This window comes from Patella vulgata, chromosome 1 (assembly GCF_932274485.2).
Source record: "Patella vulgata chromosome 1, xgPatVulg1.2, whole genome shotgun sequence".
NCBI lineage: Eukaryota > Metazoa > Mollusca > Gastropoda > Patellidae > Patella > Patella vulgata.
The window spans coordinates 87,302,814-87,320,670 of record NC_065879.2 but is presented as its reverse complement, the minus strand read 5'-3'; the positions used below and the strand labels follow the sequence as shown (position 1 = coordinate 87,320,670).

General features: G+C 37.4%; 1 protein-coding gene across 1 annotated transcript; it reads left to right on the top strand.

Annotated features, from left to right (window-relative positions):
- The first annotated feature begins 1,073 nt into the window (after positions 1–1,073).
- On the top strand, positions 1,074–17,623 carry LOC126808853 (TAF5-like RNA polymerase II p300/CBP-associated factor-associated factor 65 kDa subunit 5L). Its single transcript, XM_050533899.1, has 13 exons — positions 1,074–1,226; positions 3,740–3,912; positions 6,474–6,592; positions 7,382–7,575; positions 8,679–8,733; positions 9,243–9,432; positions 10,086–10,271; positions 11,270–11,379; positions 11,922–12,003; positions 13,837–13,945; positions 14,280–14,448; positions 14,929–15,130; positions 16,594–17,623. Exons 1-13 carry the CDS (start codon positions 1,101–1,103, stop codon positions 16,712–16,714), a joined length of 1,836 nt encoding a protein of 611 aa, XP_050389856.1. The 5' UTR covers positions 1,074–1,100; the 3' UTR covers positions 16,715–17,623.
- The last annotated feature ends 234 nt before the right edge of the window (positions 17,624–17,857 follow it).

Below are 17,857 nucleotides of genomic sequence, written 5' to 3'. Positions count from 1 at the left end.
CTGGTCCTCTGTTAGGGTTAGGGTTAATTTCTGGTTTATAGTATAGCCCTTCTCCGGGTTACCTATTTAGGGTGGTTTCCGGTAATTAGTGTGTTTTCCGGTATTTAGTGTTTTTCCGGTGTTTTCCGGTATTCAGTATAACATGGTGTTTTCCGGTAGTTTTCCGGTAGTTTTCCGGTGTTTTCCAGTTGTTTTCCGGTATATAGTACCGTATTGCCGCTTCATAAGTGGAATAGCCTAAGGGGTCTCTTTTCATTTTAATCAGAAAGAGAGAAAAATAGGGTTTAACGTCCACTCGACACAAACCAGGTCATTTCGGGACTAACATATGGTTCAATTTTGTTTCAATAATTCGTTTGCGCGTAGAGTAGGGGTCTTTAGCAGTGGGAGGAAAACAAAAGACCTGGAGAAAACCCACGAGGTTGCACAGGTGACCCTACTCCATGTCACGTACAACCGGGGAATCAAAACCACGCCAGTTGACTCAATGACAGACCTTATGATACAACGCACACGCGCTAACCTGAACCATTCGGCCATCCAACCCCTCAGTTCCATGGCCATGGTCATGGTGCAGGTGAAGTCTGCAACTGGTGGTCAACAAGTTAATTTGATTGTCATTTATTCTTAATAATTATGTACAAGTTATGTTTTATGCTGTTAAGTTAAACGTGACTGTTTACTCCTAACTTCTCTTTGCCACAAAAAAACAAAAAACAAAAAAAAAAACGGATCGTGCCAACACTTTCAACTTGAGCGCTTCAATGAACTTTTTGCATGCCTTGCATTGAGAAGATATTACGTTACTCATTAGCTCTGCTGGGAAGAGCTTTCGCACCGATGTATGACAATTAATTATTTGTCCCTACAGGATACTTTTAGACGACTATTTTAAAGTTTTTCAAATTAGATAACCAATTCTATATCGTGTTTCGTAACTGAAAAACAGTAAAATCATGATGAGGAGCAAGTTGCGAGTAAAGCCGCAGGCTGGCACGAATCAACTTTCCTTCCACGATTCGGGTACGAAATGGTAATTTCAGAGTTATTTCCCTTTAATCACAAAATTTTATTCTTTGAGTTTTCAGGATTTGTTAAGAATGTGCGATGTTTTATCTAATTATTGGACAGAAAACACAGGAATAATGAAGAGACAACAGCGAGAAGACATTATGTCGTCTGTGCATCAATATTTAAAAAGAAGGAAATTTGAAACCGTATCCTCTGTAAGTTGAGAAGAATCAGTTTTGTGTCAAATGCGAAGTGGTCCGCATTTGAGTGACTCGCACTGAGTGTATGGCCTTTTTTTTTTTATTCCCAACCGCTGTCGGGATTTTTTGCTGGCTTTTTGTTCAAATAAAGTTATTGGATAAATGATGAAATCAGACGTTGATCTTATAAATATTACATGAAACTTGTCAGCATCATTCCTTCTGTGGAAGTGGACATTAATTTATTAAAACACTAACAAAACAATCAACAAAAAACTCCAACCTCGTCTCTCTCTCTCTCTCTCTCTCAACAAAAAACAACCTTCCTTTGATGACTTGATAAAAATAACTGGGATTTGTTTAGCTTCAGAAAAATTCTGATATACAATTTTGCTTAACAAAGATACAATCCATATCTTTCTGTCTCTTTATCACTAATTTATTTGTTGAAACTTTTAAATATATGTACCGTAGGCCTATAACAATCGTGTCATGAGGCATTTTAAAAAAAATAACACAAAGGTGAAAGAATAGGACTGTGAAACCACATGATTTCAATGATAATAAACACAATATTAGGTTGATGTTTTGACGAGGGTTCTCTCGTCTTTATCACGCAAAGGATCTTAGAATATTAGAATCTGTCCACCATTTGTTTAATCTAGCATATTTTAGATGTTTTCTGCAGATTGCTAACATTCTATAGAGTGCTGTTCGGAAAATTTGGCCCAGACAGCCGTAGTGCTCGCAAGATATTTCGCAGAATTTATGTATAGTGATTTACATTTGTACCTTCTCACTATTCACGTATTTAATTGAGAGATGCTGAATCGATGTAACGCAATTCTTTTTTACGTTTTTTTTGTCGCTTCAGTAAGTAACCTGTCACTCTTAATTATCCACATCATACATTATCCATACATTTGTAGGTATACAAACACTCTTAAATTGTTTTTGTCCTTATTTTGATCTACATCAATATCATGACATCAGCAGGAATAAAAATATCTATTATTCATTTATCCTGTTGTTTTCTTGGTAAAGGTTTTCACATAGATATTCATTCTCCTTGCAGTGTTTTGTTTGAATATACCTAATCAGTCCTAATCCCACTTAACACTGCTGTTCCAAACTATGACTGGTCAATAGTCTGATTAACAACCAATAGCTAACTGCGTAACAATATCATTACGCTTTAAACAGAGATCCAAATTGGACCAAATATGTTTACATAACGTTATGTCATGACTCACGATTTTATTATTCCCAATTAACCAGTGCATAGCAGAATATTGCAGAAAAACTAATTGCGGGAAAAACGAGGTTATCAAAACGAATACAATCTAAACAATACTTTTTGGAGGCAAACAATACTTTCACCGTTTTTAATACCTTAAATCACTGTCCAAAGTTTTAGAGAGACCCCTGATTAAAGGAAGGGTTGTCATGTTGCTGTACTTGGGTAGATTTTATTGAATGGGAAGAATAGACACACTCCCAAAAAGCTCATGTATCAGAAGCCAATCCAGCAACATATTCCTGAAGCAATGGACAGAGAGATGATCATCGGAAGTATAAGAAACGAAACGAAACGAAATATAGATCTGGGCCCTGTTTCTCGAAATCTTAACTAAAGATAAAATCGCAATTTTAGTAGATACTTCAGTTTTGATTGACTAAGCACTAAAATCAATCTAATATTATCCAATCAAATTACTAAAATTTGGATTTGATCTTAGTTAAAATTTCGTGAAACAGATCCCTGTATTTTAATCAGATTGTAGTCATGTGTTAAAAAAACCCAACCATTTGTAACATTCACTTTTTTTTGCAGTTGAATGGAAAACTTGGGGAAATTGTTTAGGTCATTTCTCTCGAGCTCATTTAGTTTTTTTTATTATGTTTTTGAGATTCCCGGTTTTTATATTTAGTAACACGTTTATACAGTTTTTTCCTGCTGTAATAAATTTCTCTTAGTTATTGTGTGGGTTATTATTCGAGTTGGGTGTTCGATCCCTGCATTGTCCGAGAAACTTCATCCAGATTTTCCGGCGTGATTTCCCCTTGTCAGTGATGCAGGACGGAGGGCCTGACAAGGACAGCTGTCTAGTCATTCGGATGAGACGAAAAACCGAGGTCCCGTGTACACATTGGAATGCACGTAAAAGATCCCTTGGCAGTTGGAATTCGATATAAGAGTAGGCGATAGTGCCGCTGCCTGGGCAAAATTTCCCTCATAGCACACTGTATGGCATATGCCCGTCTTCATTAGCCCAGTATAGGAGCAGAACAGTAGGACGTTAAACCCCATTTCATTTCATTTCATTTCATTTCTTCAGTCCACTACAGTCCAAGTTTAATTTGGACTAATTTGACACATGCTCTGAGGGCATGAATTAGAATATTACTTATATCGCAATTAGCTTTGTCAATATCATAGTTCGTGATTTCCTGGATATTGTCACCTTTCGTGGGATTGAGAGAATCACCCATTATAAAAATTTGTTACATTTATTTTGTTTTTGCAGGATAATGGAGAAGATAAGACATCCGTAAAAAATAAAAGAGTTTGTAAACAAAATGAGAATCTGTGTGAATTGAGTATCAGAAGACATGTTAAATGTAGCAGTGTAACTGAAAATGTTTTATCTTATAGCAGTATATCAGGTGATGTCACAGCTTGTGATCAACAATTTACAAGGTACGGTACCAGGGCTTTTGAGAGGAAAAAACTGTGCTGGGGCAAGACCTCTCTTTGTCCTGTAAAAAACTCAGTTTTGAAATGATGTTAACATGTGATCATGACCCCCCCCCCCCCCATTTTAGGGGGAATTTCAAGTCCATACATTCTGATGGATAAATCCCATTGACTTAATCATGATCTTTGAATATTTTGTTAATAAAAATAAACAGCCAAAAATCTTGATGTTATATCTGAAATATGGTAGTCGGTACTTACCTATAGAGTGATCCATGATGATGGTTATTTGAAATTTAAAATGGATATTAATTGTAGGCTCTCGTCTTTACCACAGAACAAAAAGGATGGCACACACACACACATACATGTATAGCAATAATGAATGCACATATCAGTCCCTAATTAGCCCCTAAACTGTTGATTCTTGAACACAGAAAAAAGGCAAGAAACATACATTCATAGCAATAACAAATGAACATATATTTAGGAGAGATCTTTACTCTAAAAGAACCGGATGCATAGGGCATAGTTATTAGTTCCTATAATTAAACTGTTGAGTCTTGAACACAGAAAAAACATTTAGGAGAGATCTCTATTCTAAAAGAACAGGACACATATTTACCAGTCCCTATAATTAAACTGTTGAGTTTTGAACATGAAAAACATTTAGGAGAGATCTCTACTCTAAAAGAACAGGACACATATTTACCAGTCCCTATAATTAAACTGTTGAGTTTTGAACACGAAAAACATTTAGGAGAGATCTCTACTCTAAAAGAACAGGACACGCATATTCATCAGTCCCAGTAATTAAACTGATAAGTCTTGAACACAGTAAAACAATTACAAGATACATATATTTAGGAGAGATCTCTCCTCCTCAAGAGTATGTGATATATGATATCTCGAGGCAAATTCTTTAAAGTTATTTAATAGATAGAGGTGTTTGATATCCACCCACCATAAACTAGATAATCTCTTCAAAAGATTAAAATCACAGAATGATAAGGCAATTAAAGATTAGATGTTGACACATAGACAAACAGGATTATCTCTAAGTGATTGATGGCTGACAGTAGCCATTCAGTAGCTTGTTGACAAGTTAATGGCCAAGTGTATGTCCAAAGGTTCAATAAAGTTGCATTATGTAAGATGTAAGGGTTAGATAATGAGCTGGCTGTTCTGACTATAACAGTTCTAACATAGATAATTCAAAATTAATATGTTAAAAATTTCATTCAAATTAATTTATTCTGAGAGAATGTTTGAAATTTGACATAGATTGTTTATTTTAGGGATAATTCACCTGTAATTGTTTAGTTGAAGATATAGCATGTAATGTTTAGATAATGAGCTGACTGTACTGGCTATAACAGTTCTAACATAGATAATTCCAAATTAATATGTTAAAAATTTCATTCAAATTACTTTATTCTGAGCGAATGTTTGAAATTTTGACATAGATTGTTTATTATTATGGATAGAATGCACCTTTAATTGTTTTCTTAAAGATGCACTATGTAAGATTTAGATAAAGCGCTGGCCGTCCTGGGTATATTACATGTAGTTCAAAAATACATAATTCAAAATCAATATGTTTTTGCAAAATGAAATGAAATGGGGTTTAAGGTCCTACTCTTCTGCTCCTAACCTGGGCTAATGAAGACGGGCATACGTCATACAGTGTGCTATGAGGGAAATTTTGCCCAGGCAGCGGCGCTACGGCCTACTCTTATATCGAATTCCAACTGCCAAGGGATCTTTTACGTGCGTGCCAATATGTACACAGGACCTCGGTTTTTCGTCCCATCCGAACGACTAGACAGCTGTCCTTGTCAGGGCGCTCCTTCCTGCATCACTGACAAGGAGAAACCACGCCGGAAAATCTGGATGAACTTTCTCGGCCAATGCAGGAATCGAACACCCGACCTCCAGGCTAGCGAGCCAGCGTCTTACCCACTTAGCCACGTGATCCCCCTTTTGCAAAATGAATTCATATGTAATCAACTATGAATGGCTACCACCCCCAAACTCTCTAAAGCGTCCCTTTCCCCATCCTTTTTTAAGTAACCATTTTGTTGAGTACAATGAATAATCTTTCCTTCAAGAACCATGTAGAAATAAACATTTTGAGGTTGTCAAAAGTCAGCAAGACGTTGGCCACTAACCTGGTGGACTTGTGTTCGATACCATTGTTTGCCAAGAAAGTTCATCTGGATTTTTCGGACGTGGTTCCCCGTTGTCAGTGGTTTAGGATGGAGAGTCTGGCAAGGGACAACGTATATTGTCGTTCAGATGGGATAAAAACTAAGGTCCTATATATGTACGCATTGGCATGTGCATAAAAGATTTATTGACAGTTGAAATTTGAAATAAGAGTAGGCCATAGCGCCACGGTCCAGGCAAAATTTCCCACATAGCACACTGTATGGTGTATGCCCGTCTTCATTAGCCCAGCATAGGAGCAGAACAGTAGGACGTTAAACCCCATTTCATTTCATTTCATTTCCGGGCAGAATTACCTTCATAGCACACTGCATGATTTTATATATATATTTCAGATTAAAGAATTTTCTATTAGAGGCTGTAGAACCCTATCGCGATGAATTAAAGAATCTCTTATATCCAATGTATGTACACGTTTACCTTGAGATGTTGTGTAATGGACATAAAACTCCAGGTAAGGCCAAACCAAATTGATTTTCTGTTCGTCGGGAACACCTGTTAAAAGTTTTATTCCTCAGGCGTGCGGGGGGGGGTCTACTAGTGGTTTAATGCATGCACTTGAAACCATAAGATCTGTCATTGAGTCAAGTGGCATGGTTTTGATTCCACGCTTGTACATTTTAAAATTTTGCTTCTTATTTCTTTAAACTAAAAGTAGGCCTACTTGGTTGCACTGTTCAAAATCTTTTAGTTTCAAATTTTTAAGTTTTAAATAAACAAAACATCTGTCACATGATTCAAACCTCTGAAGAACTGAAAATTCTTGTACCTCGTGACAAGGAGTTGGGTCACCTGTCTAACTAAGCAAATTATTGAAATAAAATTGAACCATCAGTTAGTTCTGAAATGGCCTAGTTTATGTCGAGTTGACGTTAAGCTCTATTAAGAAATGATATTGTCCGAAAAACACGAATGATGATTAGCAGCCCGTAAGAATTAATATTTGGAAATAATTTGATTTTCTATTTTGGCACACAAGTTTTATTATCGTCATGTGGCCTTTTTTCATGTTCTATTTTAGCACACAAGTTTTATGATTTCAGCACACAAGTTTTATGATTGTCATGTGACATTATTTCTTGTTCTATTTCAGCACACAAGTTTCTTGATCGTCATGTGGCATTATTTCTTGTTCTATTTTAGCACACAAGTTTTATAATCGTCATGTGGCATTATTTCTTGTTCTATTTCAGCACACAAGTTTTATGATTGTCACATGGCTTTATTTCTTGTTATATTTTAGCTCACAAGTTTTATGATCGACATGTGGCATTATTTAAAGATGATGAAGTACATAAAACAGTTATTAAAACGTTACGTAAACTTGAAGCTAAAAGCGATGTCCCTGGATGTAAAGATATAGCCAACTTCCGGGAACATAAATTTTCTATAACCATGTCCGAAGAATCACTGTCTTACCTAATGAGACATTTAAAGGTAGGTCTGCCAGATCAACTGGCATGGTATCGACATATTTCATTGAATCATATCTTTATAACGTTGAGTATCCTCAGGGGGGGTAGGATGGCCGTATCATACGGTCTGTCATTGAGTCAACTGGTGTTGTATCGATTCCCTGGTTGTATGTGACAAGGAGTAGGGTGGTCTGTCCAACCTCACATGTTTTCCCTGGCTTCTCCAATTTCCTCCCACAGCTAAAGACCCCCTAAGCCCAAGCGAATTATTGAAATAAAATTAAAACATATGTTAGTCCTGAAATGACCTAGTTTGTGTTAAGTGGACATTAAATCCAGTTTCTATCTCTCTAGCTAGGCTTACCAGAGTACTATGTTGAAATCACTTCTGAGGAATAACAGTTACTGATTTATTAACTTGCACTGTTCCACGATGATACCCATTTACTTGATAAAGACCAGATTATGTTAAAGATACATTATGTAAGATTTAGATAAAGAGCTAACCATTCTTGCTATAATAGCTCAAAAATCAAATTACTTCATTCTGAGCCAAGTTATCACTATTTGTAGTTTTGACAAGATGTGTGCATTGTGGTAACCAGGGCACTGGTATATTCATGACTTAGTCTCACTTTCCCATTTTCAAATTAAATTTTTAAATGGCGAACCCCTCTAATCTAGTTAAAATCTTGAGTATCCGATTCCATCGAGAGTTGATTATGGTCTTGTTTTGTTAATTAATGTCTAATGAATAATTTATATAACATTTCAGGCCTAAAGAAAGACTGGCAATAGACAGATATAGCTCTTGTATAATGTATCTTTAATAAACCAGTAATTGTAAATTCTGTGAATAATTTTAGCGAGTTACTGTTCAATTAGTAAATGCCACTCAATGAATTTGGAACTTCAATATTCTGTTGATAGTTTTTTCAGTAACTTGTGAATTGGTTTCTACCAGAAATGACTCAAATGTGGGCGTATTTTGCATTGCAACCGCTGGTTTCAGTGATTTGTGAGTTGGTTTCTACCAGAAATGACTCAAATCCTTTCATTCAAAATGTCGTCTAAAAGAGAATTCTTATGTCGATACTGACACCAATGTTGACGTATATTTTTCAGACAGAAGATAATATGATTATGTTACAGATATTCAACCATTATTTACAAATAATAGGTAAATATTGTAAAACTTCTAGTGGTCTGATATATGTTAGGAAATGTCAAAAGTTGTTTCCCTCTGTAAGACGTTGGCTCGCTAACTTGGTGGTCCCGTGGTCAATCCCTGTGTTGGCCGAAAAAGTTCATCGGGATTTCCAGCGTGGTTTCCTCTAGTCAGTATTGCAGGACGGAGCACCTGGCAAGGGACTATGTATAGTCGTTCAGATGTACACATTGGCGTGCATGTAAAAGATTTCTTGGTAGTTAGAATTCAGTATAAGAGTAGGCCGTAGCACACTATATGGCTTGTGGCCATTCTTTTTTTAGCCCAGTCGGAGCAGAACAATAGGACGTTAAACCCCATTTCATTTCATTTCAAGGTTATTTTATTGTAATTTCACTACCTACCATTGACAGTCAGATAGAATTACAAGAGCAAGGTTATTTGATTGTAATTTCTGTACATCTATACTAGCTATAGTCAGATAGAATTACAAGGTTATTTTATTGTAATTGTAATTTCAGTACCGACGAGTGATAGTCAGATAGAATTACGAGAGCAGGATAAGAAAGAAGATAAAAAAGAAGAAGGATGTAGTAAAGTTTGTAGTGATGTCACTATTACATCATTAAAACAGTGTATAGCTAAAGTACAAGATGGCCCTTCTAATATATCATCTATATGTTGTTTTACATTTCTTAATACTTCATCTGGGTATGTCTTTTAAATATTTTTTTCACTTTACTTTCATGTGTGGAGGCCGAGGTGGCTCAGCGATTAGGGTGCTGGCTCACTAACCAGGAGGTTCAGGGTTCGATTCCAATATGGACTGAGAAATTAGTTCCTCAGGATGTCCGACGTGGATTCCCCCTTGGCAGTGGTGCGAGATTGAAGGCCTGTCAAAAACAGTGTCTAGTCATACAGATGGATGAAAACCAAGGCATAAACCTTCTTGAAAGCTAACTGCCAAGGATTATTTTAGTGGACCTCAGTGTTTTGGTCAAACCAAAAAAACTAGACCCCCTTTCTTTAACAGCCCATGCTGGGTTCTAACCTGGAACATTTTAATCAAGAGGCCAGTGCCCTATTCTTCTGGCCCCTTGATGAAATAATGACATAAATTTTGTTATATTGTAGGTTATATCAGCAGATAATAAGTTACATAACTTTATATATCAGCAGATAATCAGTATATATGTAACTTTATATTGTAGGTTATGTAGTGTGAATATATTTGCAGATAATGAGTATATATGTAACTTTATATTGTAGGTTATGTAGTGTGAATATATTTGCAGATAATGAGTATATATGTAACTTTATATATATCAGCAGATAATGAGTATATATGTAACTTTATATTGTAGATTATGTAGTGTGAGTATATCAGCAGATAATGAGTATATATGTGGAGGTTTTGAAGATTCAACAATATCATTATGGAGTAATAAACCTGATTTATTACATACCCAACCTATGAGTAATAATCCATCGGTTATATCAGTAGCTGCTGATTATTATACTATATCAGATGATGATTCCACTACAAATAGGTAATTATAAAATCATATTACTAGTTGGGGGTAGGGTGGCGTTAGATCATAACACGTCTGTCATTGAGTCAAGTGGCATGCTATCGATTCCCCACTTGTGCGGGACAAATAGTAGAGTTGGGTCGGCTGTCCAGCCTTGTGGGTTTTCTCCACGTCCTCTCTCTCCCATATTAAAAACAATAAGAACCATATAAAAAAATTTGGATAATGCATGGCTGCCCATTGTCCGTGGTGCTGGACAGAGCAGAGGGCTGACAAATAGAGCATCTAATTGAAAAAGGAGGCATGGTGCAGTCGTTGTTTTTTGTATTTCAGAGGAGAGCCAAAAAAGCTCCTCTCAATCAACAAATTGAAAAAATCGCTCCCCTAAAAAAGCTCACCCAGTTTTGATAAGAAAGGCGATTTAGTAATTAAGGAGAGTGATCTGATATTAAGGAGATTGATTAGTTATGTGTATGGGAAATGGTTCTAAGATCAATAACTGCATGTAATGGGGTCATTCCTGGTTTCATAAATGTAATAAACCCCCAATGACTTTGTAAAGGAGAGCGATTTTCAGTTTTAAGGGGAGGGAAAACACCCTCCTCTCGGTCGACATTCAGGTGAGCGGCAGGCGCTCGAAAGCAATCGCTCGCCTTAAGAAACAATGACTGATGGTGGCTCAGCGAGTAAGACGTTGCATTGCTAACCTAGAGGTTCTGTGTTCGAGCCCTGCGTTGGCTGAGAAAGTTCATTGGGAAAATGCATAGTCATTCGAATAAGACTAAAAACTGAGGTCCGTGTGCATATTGGCGTGCATGTAAAAGATCCCTTGTCAGTTGGAATTCAGTATAAGAGTACGCCATAGTGCTGCTCTCCGGGCAAAATTTCCCTCATAGCCTGTCTTCATTAGCCCAGTCGGAACAGAACAGAAGGATGTTAAACCCCATTTCATTTCATTTTTGTATCAGTGGAGAATTTTGGGACTGGTCGTTTAAATATAATGTTTGATTTTACAGGAAGAAGGACGTAGAAACGTTAAAGATGAAAGGTCATAATGGTGCTGTATATAAAACATGTTTTACACATGATTCTCAATATTTACTCTCTTCATCACAAGATACAACAGGTAGATCTCTCTCTCTCTCTCTCTCTCTCTCTCTCTTCATCACAAGATATTACAAGATAGATATCTTTGTCTAGCATGTGATGAGGGGGGTTGGATGGCCGAATGGTTAGCATGTGCGCGTTATATCATTGAATCACCTGGCGTGGTTTCAATTCACAACAGGTAGCTGTCTTTGTCTTGTAAGTGATGAATCTCTTTCTTTAGGTTTTAAATGTGATATAAACTATTAATTAGACATTAATTAACTTATCCAGACCATAATTAACTCTTGATGCCATCTGATGGGTCCGATTTTAAGTAGGTTTGAATCCGATCTGCGGTTCAACAGCTGTTGATGATTAAATGGATAATCAAGACTTTGTTTATTATTGTAACAATGACAATCGAGGCTACAGTGTTTTTGAAATAAGTATATTCCTGTTACATTATCTAGTTTTTAACTATTATAGTGAGAACTGTCAGTTTTTTATCTAATCTTCCATAATACCGCTTTAATATATCAGCATATTCCCTTTACATTATCTATCTGTGTATTATTTCAGTGAGATTATGGGACATGACAAGTCATACGAATGTAGTTTTATATAGAGGTCATAGTTCATCAGTTTGGAGTTTAGATATCAGGTAAAATCTGTCAATATCAAAAATATGTTTCAACCGATGTTAATCCTTTAACAGTTAGAATGCCCCAGACTGACGTAACTGGGGCTCCTCCTTAGACTTACCCTGTCACATGTAATTGGTTGGAATGTTTGTTCACATGTCAGTCATTGTTTTTTTAAGGCGAGCGATCGCTCTCGAGCACTTGCCACTCACCCGAATGTCGACCGAGGGGAGTTTTTTTGCCATACCCTTAAAACTGAAAATCGCTCTCCTTTACATAGTCATTGGGGGTTTATTATCATTTATGAAACCAGGAATGACCCCATTACATGCAGTTATTGATCTTCAGAACCATTTCACATACACACAACTAATCACTCTCCTTAATATCAGATCAAATTTTTTAATTCAATTTTTTTTTTTTTTTTTTTATGAAAAATTTATTTCAATTGAAGGGGGGAGGCTACCTGAAAATTTTTGTTCTGAAAATGTAAAGCTATTGAATTGTTAATGCGTGCGTGTTGCATCACGAGGTCCGTCATTGAGTCAAGTTGTCTCTGCTTGAAACTTCAAATGGGGGTGGGGGGGCTGAATGGTTTATGTGTGCTTGTTTGATCACAATGTCTGCCATTGAGTCAACTGGCGTGGTTTGATTCCCTGGTTGTAAGTAACAAGGAGTAGGGTTGCCTATCCAACCGCATGGGCTTTCTCCGGTTTCCTCCCACTGCTAAAGACCCCTACACGCAAGCAAATTATTGAAATAAAATTGAACCGCATGTTTGTCTCGAAATGACCTAGTTTGTGTCAGTGGATGTTAAACCCCATTTCTCTCTCTGATAACTCTGGTACCTATTCATAACAAAACACAACACAAGCTATATATGGATATATATGAAATTAACTTGAAAACGTGACCTGTAGTTATATCCATATATACCTTGTGTTGTTTTATTATGAATAGTTAACCATGCTTCTAGGTGTCATTTAAAGAACTCTGCTACCAACAGCACATTAGAAATTTAGAATTATTGTTAGGGTGGCCCATGCACCTACAGAAATACAGTCAACCGCTGATAGTTCGAGACTACCACTGAAGCGTGCACATTCGCCGTGTCGAGGCCAACTTTCTGACAGTATGATACTATAAATAGCCATGGCACGTGCAATTCTCTACAAATCTATTAACTATTACAGCCGTAAAAAATTTATTGTTGACGATTTTGAATAGCAGTAAAATTAAGCTTCTTGGTTATTACAGCAGATTTAGAAATTACGTTCGTTTCATTTTTAAATCGCTTTATCATTAACTGTACCGTTCAGAGCAGCATCTTTTGGTTTAGTACAAATAATATCTCTGAAGCACTCGGGTTAGACAGGAACATGATACTAGCAGTAGTTTCATTTTACTTTTACAAGCTTCTTAAAACAATTGTTGAGCTAGCTAACGTGCTCATTTCTAAATTCAATTTCTTGTTCTAGCTTTCTGTTATGTTTCGTAAAAAAGTAGTCTTGATTATCCCGACCTGTCAATCAGCCCTTGAATGGTCGATAGACTGGTTAAGTGAGACTAATTTCAAAACAAGGGCACGTAACCTATTTTTTACTCAAGAGTGTCTGGATGTTATGGACGACACATGGAACCAGTTTTCAGTCTATTATTTATAGATGATTAATGGTCATAGCTTCTTAAGTACAACATGATCGTTTATTTAGTGACTATAATTGTGTGAAACTGATTTGAGGCTTGGCATATATATAAATATTGTGGCGAAATTGTCGAGATATATGGAGATATTTATTTATGGTGGGTCACCCTATTTATGTTGTTTAAAAATGTTGATATATTATTTTCAGTCCATTAGGGTATTTTGCAAGTTGTTCACAAGATAGAACAGCCAAACTTTGGTGCCTTGATAGAAATTATCCAATCAGATCTTTTATTGGTCATACATATGACGTAGATGTGAGTGTTTTTTTTACCTTTAACCTTATTTCAGTTCATTTTCATTTCTAATGGCCAAAAAAACTTAAAAGTGAAGACTATCAGAAAGTCATCTTACAAATAGCTTTGTATAACATTAATGGCCGAATGGTTAGCGTGTACGCGCTGTATCATAAGGTCTGTCATTGAGCAACTGTCGTGGTTTCGATTCCCCGGTTGTATGTGACAAGGAGTAGGGTCGACTGTCCAATCTCGTGGGTTTTCTCCGGGTCCTCCGGTTTCCTCCTACTGCTAAAGACGCTAAACCCCATTTCTCTCTCTTTCTCTCTCACATTTTGTATATTTTGTATTTAAGGTGGTTAAATTTCATCCAAATGGTAATTATATAGCAACTGGTTCGGGTGATAAAACAGTCAGATTATGGAGCGTACAAAATGGCCGCTCTGTCCGTTTGCTTCAAGGACATCATGGTTCTATACTAGCTATGGCTTTTTCACCAAATGGAGAATTTCTTGCTTCTGCAGGTATAGTAAGACTATTTATAAGACAGAACTTCCATTTTCTTTATAATTTTTGGATTGTTTATTTCAGAGCCGTAGTGGCTAAGTGATTAAGACGCTGGCTCACTAAGCAGAAGTTGTCGGTTTCGCTCTCAGTGTTGGCCAAGAAGTTCTGCAGGATTTTCTGGTATGGTTTCCCCTTGTCATTGGTTCAGCGCATCAGAGCTCACATGGACCCTGTCTAGTCGTTCGGATGTGGTAAAAAAAACGAGGCCACATGTGCAGATTGGTGTGCAAGTAAAACAAACCTTCACAGTTGGAATTTAAAATAAGAGTAGGCCGTAGTGCCGCTGCCCTGGCAAAATTTCACTCATAGCACACTGTATGGCGTATGCTCGTCTTCACTAGCCCAGTTCGGAGCAGAACAGTAGGACATTAAACCCCATTTCATTTCATTTCATTTCATGTCCAACAGTGTAACTTTGGATTATTTTTTTATTTCAGGGGAAGACAGACGAATCAAAATATGGGATTTGAGTTCAGGAACTCTGTTTAAAGAGTTCAGAGGTCACAGTGATACTGTTTATGATCTGAGTTTTAATCAACAATCTACGCTATTAGCTTCTGGTGGTATGGACTGCTGTGTCCGAATGTGGGATGTCCGGAAAAACCGCGAACCAAAACCAGAAAGTAAAATGTCTAGTGGGTCAGTATTTACTTTAATAACTTAACGAGTAGCCAGGGTGACCTTCGGTTGCACGGATTTTCGTACTATAGATTAACCTGTGGTCGTGTCCAGCCACACCATACGATAGAGCACGGTCGGGATGGTTCCGACTATAATCCGAACCATAGTCTGCATCTGAAGGTCACCTAGGGGTTGTGTATAAGGCAGAGCATGCGAAATATTGGAGGGGAGAAATGGGGTTTATTATCTTCTCAACTCATTGACAGACCTTATGATCTGCAAAGCACGTTAAACTTTAATAACTTTATGAGTAGCCAAACAGGCCGAGAAAGCTCATTGCAATTTTCCAGCATGGTTTTCCCTTGTCAGTGGTGCAGAATGGAGGGCCTGACATATAACATGGAGCCACAGTGACTCAGTGGGTAAGACGCTGGCTCCATAACCTGTAGGTTCCATGTTCGATCCCTGCACTGACTGAGTAAGTTTATCAAGATTTTTTGGCGTGGTTTTCCCTGGTCAGTTGTGCAGGACGGAGGGCCTGACATGGACAGCTGTCTAGTTGTTCAGATGGGATGGAAAACCGAGGTCTCAGGTACACATTGAAGTGCATGTAAAAGATCTCTTGGCAGTTGGAATTCGATATAAGAAGTGGCCAATGTATGACGTATGCCTGTCTTCATTAGCTCAGTTCGGAGCAGAACAGTAGGACTTTAAACCCCATTTCATTTCATTACGTATAAGGACGAGCATGCGAAAATATTGGGGGGGGGGGAGAAATGGGGAAAAAGGAGGACCCATGAGGTTGGACAGGTGACCCTATTCCTTGTCACGTACAAGCAGGGAATCAAAACCAGGCCACTTGACTCAATGACAGACCTTATGATCTGAAGGGCACATGTTAAACTATTCAGCCACCCCCACCACCCCACACCAAAATAGGGGGAAAGTTAATACAACTTACAATGTTCGAAATAAACCACAGAGACCTCAAACTGAGTCAAACTAGAAATGAAATAAATCAGAAAATAGCTGGCGCTCTCAAATATGAAATAAATCAGAAAATTTCACATAGTATTATTTTATATTTTTGATATTTTGTTAGTTTTATTTCCTTCGATTTACGGTGGGATGTTGGATGGCCAAATGGTTAGCACATGCATGCTGTATCATAAGGTCTGTCATTGAGTCAACTGGTGTGGTTTCGAATCCCCGGTTATACGTGACAAGGAGTAGGGTCGCCTGTCCAACCTCATAGGTTTTCTCCGGGTCCTCCGGTTTCCTCCCACTGCTAAAGACCCCTACACGCAAGCGAATTATAGAAATAAAATTGAACCATGTGTTAGTCCCGAAATGACCTAGTTTGCGTTGAGTGGACGTTAAACCCCATCTCTCTCTCTCTAGATTTACGGTAGGTAATACATTATAAAGTGGAATTTTTATATTTTTATAAAAATATATTTTATTTTATTTTCTCTTTCCAGTATTGGGGAAGGTCATACATCACCAGAGCTACAAGGTGCCTTCTCGACCAAGTCTACTTCAATCACATTCCTCCAGTTCACAAAAAATAACCTTTTACAAGTAGCAGGTTCTATCTTATAGAACAGTTTAAATTAAACAGTGTTAAATTTGTTTTATTAAAATGATAAAAGTTGTCTGATATTAGCAATAAATACTACACAACCACACAGAGATAAAAGAGAGAGAGAGAGAAATGGGGTTTAATGTCCACTCGACACAAACTAGGTCATTTCGGGACTAACATATGGTTAAATTTTATTTCAATGATTCGCTGGCGCGTAGGGGTCTTTAGCAGTGGGAGGAAACCGGAGGACCCGGAGAAAACCTATGAGGTTAGACAGGCGACCCTACTCCTTGTCACGTACAACCGGGGCACAGAGAGATAAACCAATAATGCTTGATAAACTCTGTTCTCAAGCAGAGCTAATTGTAGACAGGCAGCCTAAGTTTAGTATGTAAATTACATATAGCCAAGAAACGGTCAGGCTGGAATTCTTCGGGATGGCCAATGCATGGATTTGCGGCCAAACCGCACTTTTGAGCTTTTCCGTGTCTGAGTTCTCGTCTCTCTCGGCTATGGGCTGAGCAGCAATATTATGCTCCATTTAAAGTGGTTATTTTTGGGACAATGGTAATAAAGATCAAATAGGATGTGGGAACAAGTGGTGCAGACAAATTTACGAGGAAATATGTTTTAAGCCTTTGCTGGGTGACTTCAGATTTTAACAATGTTATGTACTTCGATAGGTTTTAAAAACCTTATCTCCTTTTGATGTGGGGAGCCACAGTGATTAAGTCGGAGCAGAACGGTAGGATGTTAAACCCCATTTCATTTCATTTTCTTTTGATGTATATTTAGTATCAGGAGCCACGGTGGCTAAGGGAGTCAGATGTATCATTTGATATTACAAATGTATGTTTTTTTAGTTAAAACAGTTGATGTATATAGTGTTTATAATGTAAATATGTAAATAAATCTATGCAAAATGATGTTATATTGCTCATTTGTCAGAATTTATCAGTCTTCATAATAATAGTCCGGCAATTTTTGCGGTGGACACACTATTCGAATGATTCGCCTGAATCAAACATGCTTGATATATTCGCCTAGTGTGTCCGCTTCGCCAAAGCATTCGCCTGAATGTAGAATTCTTTAGCCAATGACTACTCATCATCCACTCATATCGAGAAGTCACATGATTGTTTGAAGACATGGTTGCCGCC

Bases quoted from the DNA above. Each gene is read 5' to 3' on its own strand.
- LOC126808853 (XM_050533899.1), top strand. From the start codon at position 1,101: ATGTGCGATGTTTTATCTAATTATTGGACAGAAAACACAGGAATAATG. The intron at 3,913-6,473 runs GTACGGTACCAG...TATATATTTCAG, and splicing joins TGTGATCAACAATTTACAAG to ATTAAAGAATTTTCTATTAG. The intron at 6,593-7,381 runs GTAAGGCCAAAC...GTTATATTTTAG, and splicing joins TAATGGACATAAAACTCCAG to CTCACAAGTTTTATGATCGA.